Source organism: Chenopodium album, chromosome 4 (genome assembly GCF_948465745.1).
Source record: "Chenopodium album chromosome 4, dcCheAlbu1.1, whole genome shotgun sequence".
NCBI lineage: Eukaryota > Viridiplantae > Streptophyta > Magnoliopsida > Caryophyllales > Amaranthaceae > Chenopodium > Chenopodium album.
The window spans coordinates 3,200,107-3,222,909 of NC_137837.1; the positions used below are offsets into that span (position 1 = coordinate 3,200,107).

Below are 22,803 nucleotides of genomic sequence, written 5' to 3' on the forward strand. Positions count from 1 at the left end.
CCCCCCCCCCCAAAAAAAAAAAAAAAAAAAAAAAAGAGTTCTGATTGTGTAATGTATGGTAACTCCCTATTTCCTATGTCTTTTGTAGAAAAGGTTAATGGGACTTGTATTACATACAATATTTACATCCATGCCGAGTGGAGTAAGAGGGTATTAGTTATAGCTATCTCATTTGCTAACTATATCATACATTAGCTATAATCTATAATAGATTATTACAGTAAGAGCTATTGCTGTAAAAAAAAAAAAAAAACACTTTAGGAGTATTATCTAGGATAAGATACCGTATAGAGTGGAGGATAAGAAGGTGGCAGATTCTAGTACAATTTATTGGATATTTCAAATCAAGAACAATATACTATGCATTGGATATATTGGATAATTTCAAATCAAGAAGGATTCCTTATTCCAAAGATTTTTACACATCATGTATAATATACATAGAAAGGTCATATCTAATGGTGTAAGAAAAATTATTCAAAATTTGTCATATTATCCCCTTATTATAGTCGGGTTAAATAGATATCGAGTATTTGATGGTTAAATTTGTCCAATTTGAAGACAACTACTTAAGAACAAAATACTTTTTCTTGCTCGAATTTTCGATGGATATTCTTAACTTGATCAGTTAGTGTTTAATGACTATTTACTGTCGCATAAAAAATTATTACCTATTTCTATTTATTCTAAAAATACTTAATCATATCCAAATTTATTCAAATCATGATTTTCTATTATCCCTCACATTCTCACAAGGGTGCAAATGTGCAATAGCGTCACCATCACTTAATAATGTACATAACATACGAAGTATAAGCTAAAGTGCAACGTTCATGGTTAAACGTGTTAAGAAATTCTTATCACATGCTTGGCGAATCTTTTATAGTATAATTTAAGAGTCGTTTTAACGTGAAACCTTCCATACTTGGTGTACATTTAAGTGTACAATACCTAGTATAACTTTCCTAACAATGGAACAAAAGAACAAGAGGATCAGCAGACAAGATAAACCAAATCACAGTTAAAATAAACAAAAATCACAAACTTAAAAAAAAAAAAAAAAAAAAAATCACAAATGATTTCACTTCCTTGTTTTATTATTATTTTTATTTATTTATTTTTTGGCTCCATAAAAAGGCAAAAATTGGGACATTACTCTCTTGTTGTTCAGACAAAGAGCAAGTAGTTTTTACATTCAATTTCCCGCATATTCATTTTCTTCGCCTTTCCTCTTCCCCTCATTTCACACCAAGCAACCATTTTCTCTCTCCTCAATCTCCGAGATCTCAAATTCCCCTAATTTCTTCACAAATTCATCCAATTTCACACCCTAATTTCATTAACTCATTCAGAAATTTGATTTTCTCTCTTCTCTTTGCTCGATTGTCTCATCCCTCAATTCTAGGGTTTCATTTTGTTAATTTTATTTTTAAGAACTCGGATTAATTTAGATTATCTTTTATCTATTAATTTAGAGGAAATTTGGTTTTGGAAAATTCGTTATCGTTAATTTGGAGAAATTTTGGTGAATTTTTCTGGAAAATTGAAAATGGATTCGGAGGATGACATGCATGATGCCAACGATGTTGAATCGCTTGAAGATTTTTACAGTGGCGACACCGCTATCGATTCCGATGATGCTGCTGATGGCGATTACGAATTTATTGATAATGATTCGGAAGATGAGTATGATGATTTCACTTCTCATCGTAATCAGGTTAGCTCCTCTAATTTTTGTCTAGATTATCGCATTCTGAAATTTTATTTTATTTGATCATGATATTATTTGATGTAATATATAAGTTTATGTCTGTTTTTGATGATGTTGAGTGTTATTTCTGAGTGTTTAAATGCTGTTTTTGTTTATGTTCTTTTGTCGCGAAATGAATTACATTTTTGGATATTAGGTGAAAGTAATCAAGGAAATTCTTTGATTCTAGAGAATACTCTCATCTTTGTGGCATTTTAGTGGTAGAAAGTTTGAATTTTGGTTTGCTTTGATGTAGAGTAAAACTAGCTGGTTTGGGGTGGATCAGGATCATATGATCATTTCCCTTGAGTTGTTTGATATACGGGATTGAGAGCGGCTAGTTATCGTATTTCTTGTTAGGTTTAAGGCTACAATTGAATGGGAGTTGCTGGCAGCACAATCTTCAATTTCAAATTATATAGTTTTAAGTGTTCTCTAGTAGTTGATACCTACTGTTGACGGTGGTAATTGATTCGGTTATGCTGATGCATCCATGTCTGTCTTATTTTTAAGAGTTGATTGACATTATGGTCCTCGAGTCCTTGGTCATTGCTATTGACCAATGTTACCTAATTCGCCGTCATGAACCACAACCCAAAATGTACGATTGGGACATGCTACATGGTGCATTATACTATATGTTTCCATATTTTTTGGTCATTTTGGTTGAAGCTTTTTGTATGACCATTTTGATTTTAGGGCATGAGAGTTGATGTGAGCAGGTAAAAAACTCAGTATATGATTGTGTAGCAAAGTCGATCAAGGGCATATTCTCTTTCGATCATCCATAATGTCTGAAGATGAGGCATTGCTAGGATATGCTTAAATTAATTCTAGGTTGCTTCTTTATGCTAGTGGATATGTATCGCTATTTAAGTTTGTACTTATATATTTTTTTTTCAACTCACCACCTCATTTCCAGGCTTATGGCCTTAGTTTATTTCCACCCAACACAATTCACAGAAAACAAGGTGGATTATCCAACTAAAAATGAGTTGTTTAACCTTTTAATTTTATACTTATTACCATATAGAAGTGAATTTAAAATATATTCGTATCAAGTAACTTAAATCCTCTTTAGATAATATATATATACATAATCTGATCCAAATATTGCAATTTTTCCCTTTTTTGGAAGTTTCATATACTTTGCAATGTTTCCCTATTTTTCTTCCTCTCCATTTCTTCCTTAATCAATGGGTTTTTATCCGCACACCTTGTACACGTTGCAATATTTGTGGAACTGTGGAAGCAATAATTGACTAGTTCATTCTCTTCATCCTTTTTTCTCTAAATATACTCTGTTTGTTCTTTAGAGATCTTCCTATTAAGTGTTAGTTTGGTCATATTTAGAAATTTGATTGTAATTGGTTACTGATTATTATGAATAATATCATCATGTGAAAGTTAAATCTGGTACGATGTGAATGCTTTAATCATCAAATTTTCATAATATATTTATTACTCTGTAGTAAGTAGTTGAAGGATATTTATGGTTTAAGATGTAATTTGGAGATTGTGGTAATGTAAATAGGAAGATTTATAAGGAACAAATAGAGTAGATATTATAGGTTAGTATTTTTATTATTATTTTTTTTCCAATTTGCAAAGGTTTCATTAGTGATGAATATGTATGTTTGAAACAACATTTCCAAAAGTTTGAATGAAAGTTTGGACAAGTGTGCATCTCTTGAATTTGTACCTTATATTTAGAGGATTGTTTTTTGTTTGTTTTTGTTTTTTGTTCTTTGTTTGTATATGTGTGTGTGTGTGTGTGAGAGAGAGAGAGAGAGAGAGAGAGAGAGGAGAGTGGTTTCCTTTGCTGCATGATGAGTTGATGAAGGATGGTTAGCTATAGGGTTGAGACAATTTAGCAATATTTTTTTCTTTTGGGTGTTGTAATATTGAAAGTATGAATCCACACACTAAATATAAAAGTAGATGTGGTTGGGGAGAGTACAATGTGGTTCCATGATTTGGTCTTGGTTGGATGAGTACAATGACTATTGTTTTTGAAGTGTAGTCAAGGTTGATAAATGAATAGTGCAAAAAGTCAAAACGTTGCATCTAGGGGTGAGCAAAACCGGGTATCCAAATTAAAACCAAGGACTCTGTACCGGAACTGATCAAAAAGGGTCCATGATTTTCGAATTGGTGGGGAGCGTTTTTTTTTTTTGTTTTGTTTGTTTTTCGGATATATTTGGAAAATATCCCCTTTTAAATTTCCAAAAAAAAAATAAAAATATTCGAAAATGAGGAGGAGAGAAGCAAAGCGTTTAAGGCTGTAGAAGAAACAGCAAATGAAGTGAGCTACAAGGAAGAGGAGAGAGAAAACAAGGGTGCTGAGGAGTGGTGGGAGGAGATTACACCATGGGTGATTGAGGAAGAAGATGATGAAAACTAAGGTTTTGATGAGTCTGGGTCTCTGGTAAATGATAAGAGTAAAATTGTCATTGCTTTGTGATGTGGCTGTTGGTGAAGAAAAGTAGGAAAAAGAAGGTACTTATTGTATAGGTGTGTTAGGGCTTGAGGTGGGTTGGTTTTATTTTAACTTTATAAACCCCAAATTCAACTTAGTCTAACAGGGTGTGTACTAGACCTTATAAAAAATAAATATATTTTTAACTGGGTACCCGTTCCTAAAAACTAAGAACTGGAATTGGAACCAGTTCAGACCGGTTTCTAGATATTGTAATTCGACCCTGTCCCAAATGTAACCAGTTCTGAGTTCATACCCGTACCCCGCGGGTCCAAACCGGTTCTTGATTTAGAAGCGGGTCCAAATCTATAGTGAAATAGAAGTGGTATGATTTATAATTGTGACTTGTGTTTGGTTAGATATGCAATTATATTTCCTGCAGTGAACTCCGATCAATTTGAGCCTTGTTCTTTTTAGCCCCGCGGTATTCTGAATAAAATGCCCATACATGCTTGCAACATTTTGTGGTGGTCTACCTGTTTTATGTTTGCAATTCTTTTGCCGGGTTTCTAATCATATTACCAATTTTATGTAGCAAAACTATACCATTTTAAGTGAAGCTGATATTCGTCAATGGCAAGAGAATGATATTTTGAAGATATCAACTGTGCTATCAATTTCAAAGGTTGAAGCTGGCATTCTTCTACGCCACTATAATTGGTAATTGTTGCTATGGCTCTTAAGCTTGTAAGGAAGCAATCAACTTCTGATTTAATCATTGTGCTGTTTTCTATGTCATTCTTTCGTGTGCTCCAGGTTTACAGCACTTGATTCTGTCATTACTAGCAATCTTAGTTATGAACTATTCCTACCTGTTATCTTGCGTATCTGGTTGTATCTTGATTATGGTATTATTGTATTAGACTAGACTGTTTGAGTGGACCTGTTGAGTGATGCATGCCTGCATGTCGTGATTTTTTTTTAATTTTTATTTGTTTATTTATTTTTATATGTGACCTTGCAGGAGTGTCAGTAAAGTACATGATGAATGGTTTGCTGATGAAGAGAAGGTTCGCAACACAGTCGGTTTACTGGAAAGGCCTGTTATTGAATTCCCTAATGCAAGAGAAGTATGTTACCTGCAAAAGATCTTATTTTACTGTATTTAAATGATTGAGATTCTGTTTACTTATGTAGAACATGAAATGTTTTTAATATGTGAATTATGGGATTGAAGACATGTCTGCTTTCACTATTTTTCTAAAGTAAGTTTCTCATATTTATGTGCTTAATGGAACAGATGACTTGCGGGATATGTTTTGAGGACTTTCCAAGTGCTATGATGAGTGCAGTTGCGTGTGGCCATCCATTTTGTAACTCATGTTGGGCTGGTTTGTTCTGAAATTTTATCCTGATGATTGCATATTGCATTCTTTGTTCCAAAGAATTTTTTTTATTGTTCATCTCTCCAGAATTTCAAGACCCCCCCTCCTCTCTCCTGATAAATGGAAAAAAAAAAAATTGATAATATGATTGAAACTTTGAAAGTGAGTTATCAGCAATGTAATTTTTTCTTGTTCACCTGTAGAATTTTGTCTGTGTTGATGCTTTCTTGTTTTTGGGAATATATTGCCAATAATGGATTTGAACACAAAGTTTTGTTTGAAAAGATTAGCTATTCTATATAACTGATCTTTATTAGCTGGGTTAGTTGATTAGACAGTTCCATTGCTTCTTGCATCAAAGCAATCACAATTCCCTTCTTTTTATTACATGGTCTGTAGTAGTGTTAAACAAAAAAGACATCTTTAGGAAATTTCTCCTAATTTTTCTCTCTGTTTTGGGTCAGGTTACTTGGGTACTTCCATTAATGACGGCCCTGGATGCCTTACTTTGCGATGCCCTGATCCATCATGTGCTGCTGCTGTCGGTCAAGACATGATAAATACACTGGCTCGTGAAGAGGACAGAGAGAAGTATGCACGTTACTTTCTTCGATCTTACATTGAAGACAATAGGAAGGTATTTTCGGATTCATTTTGTTCAGTTAAATGGTAAAAACAAGTGACACTTTCTAGCTTTGGTTGTTCTTGTTTCAATGAATTTGGCTGTGAAGCCTTGTAAACGTTAGCTTGTAGCTGACATAGTGTTTCATACTTACATTTGATATTGCCTCTATTATATGGAAAGGCTAAATTCTTTTATGAGATTGATTTTTCTTTTCCGGGTAGCTATCTTATCTGTTTTGATTGTTTAAAGGAATTTAATTGAAATCGGTTCTTCCATTTAGTTGGAGAGGCTGTTGTTTCTATGTTAAACCTTGCTATTTGAGGTTTGAAAACTGCCTTACAGTTCTAACTTCATTACTGGTGCACTTGGCATTTTTCTGTACTTTTTTAATGGTTTTCAGGTCACATGATACCTCCTTGGTGCTCTATTTTTCATTTATCACTTTTGTAAAGTATTTTGTTTCTGGGATATTGTTTTAATATTTATTTTGGAATACTGTAGGCCAAATGGTGCCCTGCTCCTGGCTGTGACTATGCAGTTGATTTCGTTGTTGGCAGTGGGAACTACGATGTGACTTGTCGTTGCTCACATGGATTTTGTTGGAGTGTAAGCTATCCTTTGCCTTCTCTTGTCTGCTGTTACTTTGTCTTGGAATTATCAGTTTTTATGTGGATAAAGCTGGTTTTGGAAGATTACTTTGCAAACTTGTTTCTTTCATTATGAAGATCTTTTGAAGTCAGAACACCTATATCTGACATCGCTCCAATTTGTTATTGGGGTTGGGGGGAAGTGTTAGAAATTTGAGTAATGTCTTTCTGATGTGCAGTGTACTGAAGAAGCTCATCGACCTGTTGATTGTGGCACAGTGTGCAAGTGGATCATGAAAAATAGTGCAGAGTCTGAAAATATGAACTGGTATGACATCACAAGATTTCTACTTAATTAGCTGCCTTATTGGGGATCGTCTGTTACAGGATGATAGACAGTAGTATACAGCTTGATTATTTTTTTCCCTTATCATCCCATCAATATAAGTTTGATTTTGTTTAATAATGGGTGCATGGAATCTCTGAGCTCTTGCTGTCATCAGTAGTGGTGTTGATGCTTAATTTAACTTTACATTTTTTTGAGATTGAATCCCGTAAAGGTGTATTAGCTATGGGTCTTGTTTTGTGAAGTTTTGAGGTTAATGTATGCTGCCACCTTGAGTCACAAGTCAACCTGCATCACAAGTTTTTATTTATTTTTAACTAGATTTTCAGTTATGATAAAGTGCTAAGCCTCAACAACGGTGTAAATGTTGGAGTTGTTGGTGACCTGTTGAGTTTGTACACCTATTTGGCTTATTCTCCCTGAATTCTGATTAAATTAACAGGAAGTTACAATATTGGATTGGGATATCTGTTTTTGGTTAGTTAAATTTTTTTATTTTGGTGATACCATTATCATATTTGTGTTTTTTGTGCTTTTCTTTGTTCGCATGCTTTTAGGGTCAGTTTCTCGTTTTGGGGTTTCTTGGCAAGTGGCAGCTGTTAGTCTTTTCTCTTGTTTATGCGTGCAACTGGATTAATATAATTTGGTATGTCGTTTTGGCACTCAGAGGGGGACACGCAATGAAGTGGTGAGTTTGGATGGAAAGGATTTGACCATGAGTGAATGTTTTAAGTACCTAGGGTCGATCATCCAGAAGAATGGTGACATTGATCAAGACGTGACTCACAGGATTAAGTCAGGGTGGCTTAAATGGAGAGCGGCCACGGGAGTGTTATGCGACCGCAGCATTCCCTTAAAGTTGAAGGGAAAATTCTACAGGACTGCCATACGACCAGTGTTGCTCTATGGTACAGAATGTTGGGCTTCTAAGAAAGAGCATATTAATAAGATGGAGGTTACGGAAATGCGCATGTTAAGGTGGATGTGTGGAAACACTTTAAGAGATAGAATCAGAAATGAGGTTATTCGCAAGAAAGTAGGTGTGGCGGGCATTGTAGATAAACTAAGGGAAAATCGTCTGCGTTGGTTTGGACATGTAAGACGGAGACCCGAGGGTGCACCGGTGCGAAGAGTGGAAGAGTGGGACCATGGAGGGATTAAACGAGGAAGAGGGAGACCAAAGATGACTTGGTTGGAAGGAGTGAGGAAGGATATGAAGTGCATGGATTTACGTGAGGATGAAGTTTTGGATCGTAAGGGATGGAGGAGAAAGATTTATGTTGATGACTACACGGAATAATCAAATTTGGTTCATGTTAGCCGACCCCACTTTTGGGATTAAGGCTTTGATTGATTGATTGATTGATTGATATGCTTAGACTGATTATTGCAGCAATTTTACTTGTATCATAATTGCTTGCCAACTTTAATGTATCATTGTTGGAGTTGCTCTATTTTATAAAAAAATGTTGTCATTATTGCTGAAATGGTGATTTAATATTTACAGGATATTGGCTAATTCCAAGCCATGCCCAAAGTGCAAGCGACCAATTGAGAAAAACCAAGGATGTATGCATATCACGTGTACACCTCCCTGTAAATTTGAATTTTGCTGGTAAGCTTATGGTTAGTTATTTGCATGGCCTCTACTGAATTATGCTCTTTGTTGCTTCCTACTGCGCTTGCACTTTTGTTCTATCTTAAAGTTGTTGACTGAGTTGTTATTTCAATTTCCTTACAATCTGCCGGGGTCCTGGTAGAAAAGAAAAGGAGAAAAAAGTGGGGATCTAGAGGGCAAGTCATCTGAATAGATTTTTTTTTTTTTTTTTTTTTTTTTTTTTTTTTTTTTTTGCCTCGCAGGCTTTGTCTTGGTGCTTGGTCTGATCATGGTGAGAGGACAGGTGGGTTCTATGCATGTAATCGCTATGAAACTGCAAAGCAGGAAGGAGTGGTATGAACACCTGATTTTCAACTCTGTGATGCACATGTTCCTTTAGCGCCTATTTGTGTGGAATGCATTTGTATTGATGAGATACCCTCTTCCTGTTTTGTCACAGTATGATGAGTCTGAGAAACGTAGAGAGATGGCCAAGAATTCATTAGAGAGATATACTCATTATTATGAACGTTGGGCAAGCAACCAATCGGTATGTAGTTGCCTTTAGAAATTATATATTTTTTTCTGTTTCCATGGTTATCCTTTTACACAAATTTGGCTAGGATAAGTTTTTTTCTGTTGAGACCTGTTTCATTCTAGATTAGTCAACTAGATGTGGATGATAAAATGGCTACGAAAGTCATTGCCCCTTTTGTTCTTTCAGTGATCTCTCTTCCCCTCTTCCTTCCTTCCCTCCCTTTCCTTTTCCCTTCTCTGTCTGTCGTCTTTTTCTCATTTCATTCAATTCTTTCTACTTCCAACACTTTTTATTTGCAGTAGTTTGTCTTGTGCACTATACACATACTTTACCCATTTGCAGTAGTTTTAATTGTGATCTTAGTGTGTGTTGCTGAAGTGTTGGAAACATTGCACATAACCTTATTGAGATATAGTGGGACATTATCTGTGTCTAAATACATTGCTCATGTAGGCAAATGGTCGTGGCCTTTCCCTTGTGATATAATGTCTTTTGGCATTGAATTATCAAGAGAAAGTACAAGTTTCATTAAAATGAGTGGGCTTTACCTGTGAGGATTTAAGCGTCACATAACCTTATTGAGATATAATGGACGTTATCTGTGTCTAAATATATTGCTCATGTAGGCAAATGGTTGTGGCCTTTCCCTTGTGATATAATGTCTTTTGGCATTGAATTATCAAGAGAAACTACAAGTTTCATCAAAATGAGAGGGCTTTACCTGTGAGATTAAGGGTCCATGGTGTAACTGATTGTATCATGCACATGGCACAACCAAGGCTATTTTTTTGCTCATTTGGACACAACATGTGAGCTCCAAATGAGCAAAGAAATAGTCTTGGTTGTATCATACTCAAGGTTCAACCGGTTGTACATTAGAAATTGCTTTTGTGAAAGTGACATACATCTTGCCTACTCTTGGAAGTTAATTCAAGTGTGCTCATTTTCTTCTCAGCTTTTGGGAAACTCTAAATAATTGATGGCTGCATATCTTTATGAAGTAATTCAAAGAGATCACTAGATCAGCCTTTTTTTATTCTCTTGGTTGTTCAATCTCTTCTCCTCATAATGCACCATTATCACATTGATAATTGAGATATACATTTCCTATGGCCACCACGTAATAAGAAGTAAGAGGAGTTTTGTTCCCTGGGGTGTTTGGATTTTAATAAGCAGCTAGCCAGCTATGGTGGATTCTGGATTATGGTGTAGATAGGGACTCATCAAGGTCTTATACTTGTAGATTGTTTCTTTGTTGCTTAGACTCAACCTTTGAGTTTTTAACTTTATCCGGCAACAAACTCTATTTGAGAGGCGAGGGTTCCTCTAAAAGTGAGAGCTTTTTATATTGACCCTAGCATTGAGTAGGATTACTACTAATGACATTTTCCAGTATCACAGGTTGGGTTTGGTCATCCGTCACATAATTGTATGGTTTGCTGGGCTGTTGCCTGTTGGTGATACTTCTAATCCATGTTAGTCACATGTATTTTTTACATTTTGACGTGGTAAGATACCTCTGGAGGAGGTAATTGGCTTTTACATGAGGAATTGTGGGTTTTACCCTGAGAGTTCATGGTTTGGCTATTCGGCTGTATGTTAAATATAGGGGCTGTAGACTTGTGCAACACTTGATGGAAATCATGTGGTGTGTTATTTTAGCAGATTTTAAGAGATTTTCAATAGCCTCAGTTTCCATTCATAATAGTTTTTAACACATTTTTTTTTGTAAGGTCCTAACCAATTATTATTAAATAACATGTAACCCAACTATATAACTCATCTCCTAAATTAGACAACAAAGGTAGAAGCCCTTTTGAAAGAAAGTGAACATACAAGTGATAACGAGTAGGGGAGGACCCCTTTTTAGGGGTTTTCTAAGTGTTGATAGTTTCTATTGAAGATGAAGCATGGGCCTAGTCCTGCCTGTTTTCTTGTTATTCTTACTTGGTCCACCTCTTCTCCTTTTGTGGGATTTGGTAAATTTTCCATACATTCTCAGTGGCTTATCGGGGTTTATTCTCTTGACATGAATGAATGGAGCAATCTTCTATTTTACTTTTTACCTCCAGTACAGGTCATTCTCTTCTTATCATTAATTATTACATTCGGAGCTTTATCTTTACTTGAAAGTTGAAACTTAGTATAGATCATATCGTAATTATGGGACTAATTATGGTCTTGTTGGTTGGTCCGTTGTCTCTAGCTGTTGAGTTTTTGGTCTCTAAGATACATTTGGTTTACTTGTGCAGTCTAGGCAGAAAGCACTTCAAGACCTTCAGCTGATGCAAAGTGTGCACGTAAGTGTCCTCTCTTTTGATGCATGTTTATAGGCCTTGTCATTTGGTTATGAATTATGATAGAAGGAAAATAATAGCACTGGTAAAGCTGGGCTAGGCTTTCAGTGGCAATGCCTTGAAGTGATAGTTATTTGATACACTTCTAAACATTAATGTCTTGTATGTGAAAAGTGTCTTCTATTTATTTATTGAAAGGAGTTAACTGGAGATATAAATATTCCACGTAGAGCTGAAATCCTAGTCTCATTGACAACCCCCTCATTTTCCAATAACCGCATGTGTTGTGTCTGGGATCCTTTTATCTTTATTCATATTTACTTATTATATATATTATATATATATACCTCTCCTTGTTTCATTGCCACTAGCTAACTACGTGGATAATTGTGTAGTCTGTTATTGCTCCAAATTCTCACTCTTTTTGAAACACAAATACAGTGTTTTATTGAAGCAAATTACTATCTCTTCACTTATTCCTTTTCTCAAATAACTAATAAACATCAGGGAAAGACTCCTTGCTGTGTGATTTGAAATGACGTCCGAATGATGTCTCTTCAAAGGCATTGGTAACATTTATTACAAGGATTAATTCCTTAACTAATACTTCATAAATGTTTTTGAGTAGTATCGCCATGAAATATTGATGTTTGTTTGCATGCTGCAGCTAGAGAAGCTGAGTGACATACAATGTCAGCCAGAGTCACAGCTGAAGTTTATCATTGAAGCATGGTCACAGGTAGGTCGTAGATTTTGTCTTTTGTTACCTCTCCCAAATTTGGACTCTCTCTCTAATGAGTGCATCTGTGCTCACAGATTGTTGAATGTAGACGTGTCCTAAAATGGACGTATGCATATGGTTATTACTTGCCTGAGCACGAACATGCAAAGAGACGGTTTTTTGAGTATATGCAGGGTATGCCATCTGGATCTGAGGTTGTACATTCATTATAATAAGTCTTCTGGTTGCTGATAATCTTTATCTTTGTCTTGCAGGAGAAGCAGAGGCTGGTTTGGAGCGACTTCATCAATGTGCTGAGAAGGAGCTGCAAGTGTACCTTAATGCAGAAGGTCCATCAAAGGAATTCAATGAGTTCCGCACAAAGCTAGCTGGTCTTACAAGGTATTGCAATTAATAGATTGAGTTTTGAGTATTTCTTGTGACTTCATTACATCAAATTAATTGATGCTTAAATTAACTCAAACATTTAAGCCTCCCTTGCAGCCTGTTATTCTATAATAACTGTTAATTTACTTTTTTTGTTGTTTCGACTTGTCCTCTCCAACTATGCCGGTTGGGCAAGTAATAAAGGTTCATAAACTGCAACTTACAATATAATGTTTCATTGTTCCCTGACTTGTACAATAAATTGGTGACAGTGTAACGAGAAATTATTTTGAAAACCTCGTGCGTGCCCTAGAAAATGGTTTAGCAGATGTGGATTCGCATGGTGCTTGCAGCCGAACCACAAGTTCAAAAAGCCTGGGAGGAAGCAGGAGCAAAAGTGGAAGGGGCAGAGGCACCTCTGCAAAATCTGGTAGTTCCAGTAGGAATATTGATGATTCAAGCCACTGGTCATGTGAACATTGTACATTTGCTAATGTTAGATCCGCTACCATTTGTCAGATGTGTCATAATAGAAGGTGAACAGCCTCCTATACTTGGATTCACCTGAAGGCGAAGACAAAATGTCGAGGCCAAAAACTCATCGATGGTGGCCAAGGCATCAGATGTCAATAATTGATGCCTAATGATCTCATTGCAATTCACTTGTTTCTGACCTCCTATGCATATGAGGTGGTAACCTGAGTTCATACAGACAGAAATAACAGACGGTGATAATGGTTTGGGGAGGTACAATGTTTGTATCGTGTCATAATTTCAGCTGTATATAGTTCCCATCTGCTGTGTCTCTGCGTTTGGATCCTGACCAGAATTCAATGGAAAAACTTGTATTATCTAGTTGTCCTTAATTTGTTCAATGGCCTGAGCCTTTCAGCCAGATTGTAGTAGTGGAAAAAAAAAAAAGAAAAAGAAAAATAGTTGTACAATAGTGAAAAAATTGTACTTGTAACAAACCGGTTTGACGATCCTCATTGAGTCATTGTCAATAAAGTTTTTCATTCTATCAACAATTATGTTATTGTGCCAGTGTGCCTTAATGATGTAGATTAGTCATTCTCAACATTCTAAATTTATGTATATATATAATGTGTACAAAATATCATGCTTGATACTTCGTATATAATTAAACTTTTAATTATTAGATGTTAGTCTTTTTACCAGAGTACATTCCCTTTTTTTTTTCGGGTATACTGATTAGAAAAAACTCACTGTTGTTTTTTTATACATCATACATTACCATTGAGGACGTTTTAAAATTATCAAACAAGAACCAAGTTAATTTTGTAATTGACTCAGAGCTGCACAAAGTGAATCTTTACACAAAATTTTACATTTGCATCACCATGAATCTTAGTACAAATTCTACTCGATATAACTATTTTCAACCAAATACAGAAATGTGAGTCACACAAAGAACATGTGCAAGTATGAACGGCTATACTCATACACACCCTGCTTTTCTTTTATACGAAGTACTATTCATTTCCAACTCCAAGAATCCACTGTGCTAAATGCGTCAAAAATGGTTCTGCTTGTGAACGGCTACTCAAGATTGGCCCAAGGCTATGGAGTTCAGCATTAAATTCTCTTTCGAATTTCCTGCAACCATTTATACGATGAGTGAGTTGGACTTGGGAGAACAGACATGAGAAGCTGTGGGACATGTAACTAACTGACTTACTGTATAGAATCTGTAACTGATGCATTTTTTATGAACTTTAACGACTTGGATGAAGTCCTACACTTCGATTCTTTTGATTGTGGCTCAGCAATTTCAATGGAGGAAGATATCAACCATTGAGTAGCAGCGGCGTACTGAAGACAAATAAGTTTTAATTTCTCCATCTTCTGCATTTTCCAAGCCAGTTGTAACAATCAGAATATGTCAACAATATAGAAGTTGCATCTAATATATACTTCAAGCAAATGCATTTATGGATGTTTTTTCAAGTGAAAGGATCGTGTCCAAGAACTTTAATAGAAGATTGCAGTTAACCTTAAGAAGTTCTGGCAGTAGCAGCATACATTCTCTGAGACACTTCTCAAGAAATAAGTCATGATACTGGATAACCTATTTATCAAAATCAGCAAACCAAGTGAGAATTGAGAAAATGTAATAAAACAAGCTTGTTCTCAACTATTTTCCTCTCCCCATCTCCCTTAAAAAAAATTGCTTCATATTTTTCTTTTTTTCTTTTTTTTTTTAAAAAAAAAATTTTAAGAAAGAAGTTTATAATATCCTCAATAGATTCATTTTCCATTTCAAAAACTGACAATTTAGCGACCACTTGAGAAAGTTGATTTTTTTTATTTTTTATTTTTTTATTTGTAAGTTCAGCCTTTACCTGTTCCAGTATTGATCATTTTAAGCTTTCATAATTTATCTTTTCATTCAAAAATACTCATCTACCTTTGCTCCTGGTTAACTTGTATGAAGGTTGGTTATAATTTTTTATTTTTAAGGAAAAATTAATGGCCACATTCTGGATGCTTGAATGATTCCTACCTTTACAAATAAACCTCAAGCTTAACCAATTAATTCCTAAAATGGGATTGTGATGCTAGTAGCCATTGATGAGCATTAACGAGAAAATTATTAAAAAATCATACCTCATCTATGCTCTTTGCTGAGTGCAGCCTATTATTCATCACATGCCAATTGGGTTCAAGGACCTGATTGATATTATCAAGAAGAATTAAGCTATGCAAAAGTCTATCTACAAGCTAAAAATCATAAACATTTTTTGGATGAAACAAAAGAGCAAAAAGCAAAAGGAGTAATAAATATGACGTACAGTATGCTCAAATGTGATGCAGAATATTCCACAAAACAACAACAACAAAAAATAGACAATGTAATACTCCATAGAAATCAAGCACATAAAACTCAAGTGTTTTACCTCAAAAGTTAGGTAATGTAAAAGGCTATTGATAAACTTCAGCATGCTTCTACAAAGAAGAGAAGAACGAGATATAGCAGTTCCCTTTAAATTAGCAGAACGAACTCCCTGCAACATGAATCCCAATCTTTACTAAAAAGTATGAACAAACAGAAAACAGCATCATCAACATGTCAAGCATGAAAGCATAGAAAAGACTACAACAGCATACTTGATGCACTTGCCAGGCTCCACAAAGCTGGCGGCTGACGTGTTTACAGTGAAACAGAAATCGAAAAATCAATTGATACTTGGTCAAGGCTTTTCTTGATATAACAAGAGACATTGGCCACTGTACCTGAGCACAAAATGTGAGGCAAAACATCAGATATATACCATGCCATATCTAGTTCCATAGACATCAAATGGAAGTCTGGAGTCTTGACAATGTTAATCGGGGGTATAAATAACAGGAGCTATTAGTAAATCAAAGTAAAAGACAGTGATCATTGGATAATTTAGACAAACCTTCAGAATATATAATTAATACATTTTCAGGATTGTATGAGTTAGTTGATCCCATATATATGTTAACAATACAAAGAAAAGAAAGAAAAAATTGTACAAAAATCAAATCATGTTCCACAAAAGATAAAAATAAAAATAAAAATAAAAATAAAATAATTAAAAAAAAAAACAGTCTGACTGTCTAATACATGGGGCTTTTATCTTTATATAAAGATCAGCAAAGTTGAATGATAAAAATAACTGTCAAAAACTATTCTTTATTTCTTGGGATTATACCTATTCTGTTTTATTATTCAGACTTTATTTGCATAGACAATCAGAAATAATAAAGATTATTTTATAACTATATACTTTGTAATTTGCATATAGATGAAACATAGAGAAATACAAGAAAGAATACCAAAGGATATAGAGGGGACAGATAGAGCAGAGTAGCAGACAGGGATTTGGAAAGAGAGGAGATCCAACACTGGTGTGGGGTACATGTCTCAAAGACATAGGCAGTAATTTCACATCATTTTTCTAAAAACTGTAAGTCACGAACTTGCACAACAAAGTTGTGGCACTCAGCGACGGTTACAGAAAAGAATTAAAATAGGATCAATAAAAGTTTGATATTGGCCATTGGAGAGATGGTAAAAATTTATTGGCACCTAAGGAGGCTTCCCTTCAAATTTCTTAAAAACCTCAAATCTTCATAGATTTCTGAGGTGTAACCTTGAATAACAGTTTTATGCAAGTTCATTACATAAAAATGCATCCTAAACTACCTTAGGTGTCTCATTAGGAGACAAGCAGTAGTTAATCAATCTTCTCAATAAACTTTCCAATACTTGTAACCAATTAGGTTGCTTGGGACTTTGGCAGATAGAGAACTCGCTTTTGAGTTCCCTTAATTTGATAAGGAAATGTCAGGTGGTGCAGTTTCATGTATAAACTACAAAAAGTTTAGGGGACAATCACATGGTTTATCGTAGGCTGTATGTAGTGATAAGTTGACAACCTAATATGTTTATTAGGGAGCTAGACTGCTAGAGGCTTCTATTTTTCCATCTTTGTTGCTGGGTGTTAGGTGGTGTAATTCATAGTAAAGATTAAGGGTTACCGGAGCAATAATATTGTTTGTAGGTTAATAGTTGGGACATGAGGAATAGTGATACCTCTCTCTCCATAATTCTCAATGAAATTGTCACATCGTGAAGTAATCCTGAGCTTTATTGGTTACAAAGCCTAATCATACCCAACAAACTTCTCATGAAGTCGCAGACAAAAAAATTACATGTAATAGTGGCACAAAGCTTTTTAGACCTTTCAACATCAAGGCATCAAGCAGAGTAGTGACATGAGTAGATAACACAAGAGGTCTATGGTACTCTGAGTTCACCCTCCCAATACATCAGATCAAACATGTGGAAAAAAATGCATCTCAAACTTATCTAGTTCAGACACAATATTACACAGAAGGGAATATTTAAACAAGAAGACTGATCAAGAATTACAATCTATATTTACTAGTACCTTACCTTGTAACTCAAGGAAAATGTCTCCAGGCCAGTGATGCTTGTTGTTTCCTCAAGATCATTATCAGATATTGTTTTACTAATTTCGAGATCTTTCAGCATGCTTAATCTTTTCAGCAAAGTAGATCTTTCCTGAAAGGTGTCAATACCAACAAGAAAGTCAGGTTACCAAATAGCACTCCTGAAGAAGTTTGTTCATGCACGGGAAAAAAAGGGTTATAGTAGCTTACAACACAACACGTCAAATCTTCATGACACGGATCTGCTGCAGCTGCTGTGGATCGCAAAGCAAGGTCCAAGAGAGACTATAAGATGACAAGGTAATTCCAAAATCATACGTTAGTCCCTCAACATACAAGAATCTGTGAGCAAAGAATATCAATGGGAGAGAAAAAGAAAAGTACACGACCAGGCAGAACAAATGCAGAAAGAACTGATGAAGAATATAAAGTCAAGAGACCTGCAGTTTCTCTACTGAGATCTCCTCTGTCTTTTTGGTCAGTTCATCTCTAGCTATGTCCATGAAGTGGACAAGAAAATCTCCCTGCAGTGATTAAGCAATTTCATCAAAACATAATCTTAAAAATCTGGAAAAAATAGTTTAACAACGCGTACAGGAAAGACCGTTTCAAACTAAGCTGAAAGCAACATATGGTTGCATAATTTTATCCTTGAATTAAATCAAATCTTCACCAAATTGGTGGCTCAAAATTAAGAAACTGTAGAATAATTGATGTTCAATTAAAGGTCTAACCACGAGTCTCCTTAAAAGTTAAATCACCAGGGAAAGGAAACAGACATCTTAAGGGAGAAGAACACCCTGCCCCCTCTCTCCAGAATAATGACATGGAATTATGGAAATTAACGGGTTCTTGTTATTGATGTTCTAAAACATTTAATACATGCAAACATATGGATTGCTCCTACATAATGTAGAGTTTAATGTCTACAAAATAGCTACTCCTGAAACAATATATAATAGTGTGTCTTAGCGGAGAAGGGAAAATTTGGTTGATCCTCAATATGAGATGTCTTACACACTGGGACACAGCCCTGAGTTAGACACAGCACATCATGCATTGCTATCAAACTTACAGCTACCTATACAGAAAAGAGAAATAGCACAGTGCAGTGAGACTGTATAAGAAATTAAGAAGGCAGAAGTAAGCAAACAATTAGGAAACCAATTCGCACAAATTTCATATCAACTATTCAAATGCATAATAAATGTAAACATACCTGATCCAGAAGAAGATAATGCTTAATAGATAGCAGCTTTCCCATCAGATCATACTGCACGCAGAGAGATAGAAAAAAAAAAAAAAAAATCTAAGGAACTAGAAATTCCATATAACACATGCAAAGGTGATACACCTTCCAGCCTTCCCACACACAAACAAGCATGAAAGAGAACAGGGCAGGTGGGGTAAATGATCGAAGTGACAGAAATGCACCTTCTCGCGGATTAGATTTAACAGCTCGCCACTGGAAAAATCATATGCGGTTTTTATACATTCAAGATAGTGATGGTTTGAACCAAAATTCTGCAATTTAGAATTTTCTGACACTCGTACCTACAAAATCATGTTTGTCAAAGGCAGTCTACTGAAATATTAAACACTTCTAGCACCCAGCGAACAAAAAATGAAAAATAATAATAGCCATGCATGTAGATATGATAACAAAGCAAAACCTGAACATTATGGCCACATTCCCTCATGACATTCAAATATTTCCCTGTTGTCAGAATTGTCCCAGCAACATCAGCAAGGAAGCTAGGAATGCTGGTCTTGAGGCTATACCGTTGTCGCCAATACTTTGCATCATAATCCAATGTGAGACTTTCCTGAAATAAAGAGTGAAAAATATGAGTATTCTAAAAAAAGAAATTTCATTGCTCGCACTCTATGACGAGCATACCTTTTGCAGAGATCTGTTTTCTGCGATGAAGAACTCGCCATATGGATCATCAATTACCCCTTCATAAACCCACCTACAATAGATTTTTGATGAGAGACATACAACATGAGAAAGGGGAGAAGTAGATAATACCAACTACCAAATTCCAAATAAACAAAAAATAATGCCACTGTGACACACTGACACACATGAGTCCTGATGTTTTCTCAATCCTACAAAATAGGGGAGATACAGAGCATGATGATTATACTAAATACTAAAGGCTTACCTTTCTAGCATCTCGAGATATGCAGAACTAGCACAATCTGACATTTTTTCTAAAAGTGATCTTACAACATGATCACCAGCCATAGCTTTAGCCTGCAATTGGAGAGTAACAATATGAACCAAGAAGATAATGGTTTCCATCTAACTGGTTAAAGGAAGTGAAAGATCAAAATTAAACACAGGAGAAAGATCTAATAGTACTTCACGATCCCTCTTGAATTTGGTGCATAGCTTAAACCCTCACCTGACTTTGCAATAGGTTAAGAACATCTACACCAGCACAGTCATTTGACAAAGCTTTCTGGATCACAGAAGATAAAGCTTTCATCGATCCCATCATTGGCTACAAGTAGATATATAGGAGGGTCATTTAGAGAACATTCTTTAACTTCCTTCACCGAAAATCCATTATAAGAAAAGCTGCAAAGCTCAAATTATAGAAGGCTCAGACCTGACAGTAAAACCACAATCCTTGCAGAGAAAGTCTTCCTAAGCGAAATTGGTGTTCAAGCTGAGCTACCATAGCCTGATAATCCTGATCAACAGTTTATTGGAAGCTAAATGTCAGCCATTTAACAGTTTAAACATGAACATGGAAAGACTTTCAGCTTCTAATGCATAGTTATAATATACACAAAAAGAGTCTGCAAATAAGAGCCACATTATCCTCATAAAGTCATAATCTTGGGGTAGCTTCTAACACCCCAATGATGTGATTGTGTGAAGGTCATCAGGATACAAAGAATTTGGTATAATCTAATGAAGGAAGCTAATGGAAGGGAATGGGGGAAAAAGAGAGGTGAAACAAACACGTCATAACCGATAAGGGAATGAAGTCTCTTAAAACCCTTTCCCTTTCTTGAATACCTAGAATCAAAAGCTCTTTCAAAAAACATACAGACAGAAGAAACTGCACTAACACATTTAAAATTCCTCTTTTGGGGGAGGTGCAAGTGGCAGCAGAATAAAAGCAGAAGGCCATAAAACATACCAGAAGAAGTGCTCTAACTGCAGCTGCAAAGGCATGATTAACCAGTCCCTTCTTGAACTGTGATCTTGACTCAACAAACTGATCGATCAATAAATAACTCTCACATAATGGAAATATGCGTTTTGCTAACTCCTGCAACATTTTCAGTGAGCTGTTTAAGTGCTAAACATACAAGCAATTCTTGAAGTAGTCAAACAATGATCATGATCAGCGTTCTACAAATCATCTGAAATCTGAACTTACCAATAGTAATACATTACTCCATATAAGAATAAATAAGATTTGCAGGGAGTAACAAACTCTCACCTGAAGAGCTAAATCCATCGATGCATCAACCTGGAAGGTAAGTTTATCCTCCTTTCCGTGGGCTCTTCTAATCGAAGTGTAGCGTCCTTCAATTCCAACCAAAGCAGAAAGGAGATCATCGATAACAATGAGTTCCTACACCAAAGCAAATAATGTAATCAACAAATTTCTAATTAATATTCACCCTTAACAAATTTAAAACTAAGTACCAAAGTTTGCATCACCTCGAAATCTACCAACTATATCAGATTGACATCAAAATAGTCCTAATCTTTTCAAAATCACACAAATCCTAAATTTAACCAAAGGTAATTGATTACTACGGTCTTTAACATTGCATTGATCAACAAAAAACATCGCTTTTCGACGATAAATCGATGTAAACAAAGAGACGACAGCGAAAACTATAATACCTGAACAGAAGCATGGTAACATCCAATGGCTTTTTCCACTCCAGGACTGCATAAAAATCATACATAATACTAAAAAATATAAATTACTCAAACAAAAACTAAATCAAATGGCATAAATTTCTCAGATAATTGATTCCGAAACTAGAGAAATCACCGAAAACTTATAATTAAAAAATTGAGTAGTACCTGAAGGAATCCATGGAGAAACCCTTGGTTAATGATTCCTTAATTTCCTAGGTTATTTCAAAACAAAAATTAATAACAATATGCAACCAAAAATTAAGCAATTAAAATCAAAATTGAAGAAATTGAGCAAATTAGAGAAATTAGGGCAAACCTGATGAAATCGACCAGTAAGAAAAGGTCTATCAGAATTCCAACGAGGAGTATTTGGTGCAGTTGTTGAAGAATTCGACTCCATTTTCAACAAAAATTCAAAGATTTTCGTTGAATTTCTTCTCAGATCTCTGTAAAGGAGAGAGAAAGTAGAGTGAGAGTGAGTGAGGATGTGAAGAGAGTGGGGTTTTTTTTTTCTTGTATTTTTCTTATTTTTGTATTCAATCTCATTAACCCGCCATTTTTTTTTTCTTGTTCAATTTTGAAGTATTTATGGGAAGTATGCTACGAGGAAATACCGTATGCAAAAACTCTTGTTAGAAGGACTTCGTTTGAGGGTCATAGTATGCAATAACTGTTGTTGGATCCCACCATAAGCTAGGTGTGTGATACAAATCTAGATGGAGTTGAAATGAACTGGGTGGGCATCCTATAGAAAAATGCTAGGAGGAAATACAAGTCGGTATGGTTGGTATACAATTTATGCATATCAAGTGATAAATGGGTAGTATAATTTTTTGGTAAAGTAGCTAATGCTATTTTAGGCTGATTAATGGAGATAGCCTCGTATGATATATGAAAATAAATAAATAAATACTCGTACAAGTGAATGTAAAAGTACTTCATTTTATTTTTTTTAAAAAAATAAAATTGACCAAGTCGAGGAGGGTTTAATGTTACTCACCTAGTCTTGAAGTCTTTAAAAAAGATTATTGTATTGTGATTAACGTCCGAAAATATCCATGTAATGATATGGGTCTATATGAGTATCTTTTTCAATCCACAAAAATTTGCAATATCACAGTATCATCGTATATAGCGAGTGAGAGATAACTCAAGTGATTAGAACTTTCCTTTCGGTTTTAATACATATGCATGTGTGTTAAATTTGTTGTATCAATTACAAGTATTTAAAAAGTGAGAGAGAAGTTTATAAGCACTATAAAAAGTTGTCATTGAGTATCGTTATCAG

General features: G+C 35.1%; 2 protein-coding genes across 4 annotated transcripts; one reads left to right on the forward strand and one right to left on the reverse strand.

Moving 5' to 3' along the window:
• The first annotated feature begins 1,159 nt into the window (after positions 1-1,159).
• Positions 1,160-13,696, forward strand: LOC145628554 (putative E3 ubiquitin-protein ligase ARI8). Of its 2 annotated transcripts, XM_081680883.1 has the most exons (16): positions 1,160-1,717; positions 4,765-4,889; positions 5,194-5,299; positions 5,470-5,560; positions 6,019-6,191; positions 6,681-6,785; positions 7,006-7,094; positions 8,620-8,727; positions 8,973-9,063; positions 9,170-9,259; positions 11,500-11,547; positions 12,212-12,283; positions 12,361-12,460; positions 12,541-12,667; positions 12,925-13,082; positions 13,172-13,696. In XM_081680883.1, the coding sequence occupies exons 1-16, from the start codon at positions 1,550-1,552 to the stop codon at positions 13,180-13,182; spliced, it is 1,662 nt and encodes a 553-aa protein (XP_081537009.1). In that variant the 5' UTR covers positions 1,160-1,549; the 3' UTR covers positions 13,183-13,696. The 2 variants fall into 2 exon arrangements, with proteins under 2 accessions (XP_081537009.1, XP_081537008.1); XM_081680882.1 differs by having other exon boundaries at positions 12,925-13,696.
• A 230-nt stretch (positions 13,697-13,926) lies between these two features.
• Positions 13,927-22,140, reverse strand: LOC145628553 (gamma-tubulin complex component 2-like). Of its 2 annotated transcripts, none has more exons than XM_081680881.1 (21): positions 21,832-22,140; positions 21,681-21,718; positions 21,495-21,540; positions 21,082-21,216; positions 20,776-20,907; positions 20,236-20,319; positions 20,029-20,127; positions 19,786-19,877; positions 19,518-19,590; positions 19,291-19,443; positions 19,052-19,171; positions 18,837-18,890; positions 18,058-18,141; positions 17,828-17,902; positions 17,601-17,729; positions 15,782-15,907; positions 15,571-15,678; positions 15,281-15,343; positions 14,667-14,741; positions 14,352-14,518; positions 13,927-14,269 (listed from the first exon to the last, which is right to left on the reverse strand). In XM_081680881.1, the coding sequence occupies exons 1-21, from the start codon at positions 21,913-21,915 to the stop codon at positions 14,146-14,148; spliced, it is 2,061 nt and encodes a 686-aa protein (XP_081537007.1). In that variant the 5' UTR covers positions 21,916-22,140; the 3' UTR covers positions 13,927-14,145. The 2 variants fall into 2 exon arrangements, with proteins under 2 accessions (XP_081537007.1, XP_081537006.1); XM_081680880.1 differs by having other exon boundaries at positions 21,681-21,727; positions 21,832-22,138.
• Positions 22,141-22,803: the final 663 nt, after the last annotated feature.

Excerpts from the sequence above, each read along its gene's own strand:
- LOC145628554 (XM_081680882.1), top strand. The coding sequence starts at position 1,550 with ATGGATTCGGAGGATGACATGCATGATGCCAACGATGTTGAATCGCTT. Across the intron at positions 4,890-5,193 it reads CTTCTACGCCACTATAATTG|GAGTGTCAGTAAAGTACATG; the intron begins GTAATTGTTGCT and ends GTGACCTTGCAG. Across the intron at positions 12,461-12,540 it reads GTTTTTTGAGTATATGCAGG|GAGAAGCAGAGGCTGGTTTG; the intron begins GTATGCCATCTG and ends TTTGTCTTGCAG.
- LOC145628553 (XM_081680880.1), bottom strand. The coding sequence starts at position 21,915 with ATGGAGTCGAATTCTTCAACAACTGCACCAAATACTCCTCGTTGGAAT. Across the intron at positions 20,320-20,775 it reads CAGTTAGAGCACTTCTTCTG|GATTATCAGGCTATGGTAGC; the intron begins GTATGTTTTATG and ends ACTGTTGATCAG. Across the intron at positions 14,742-15,280 it reads CAGCAAAGAGCATAGATGAG|GTTATCCAGTATCATGACTT; the intron begins GTATGATTTTTT and ends TTTGATAAATAG.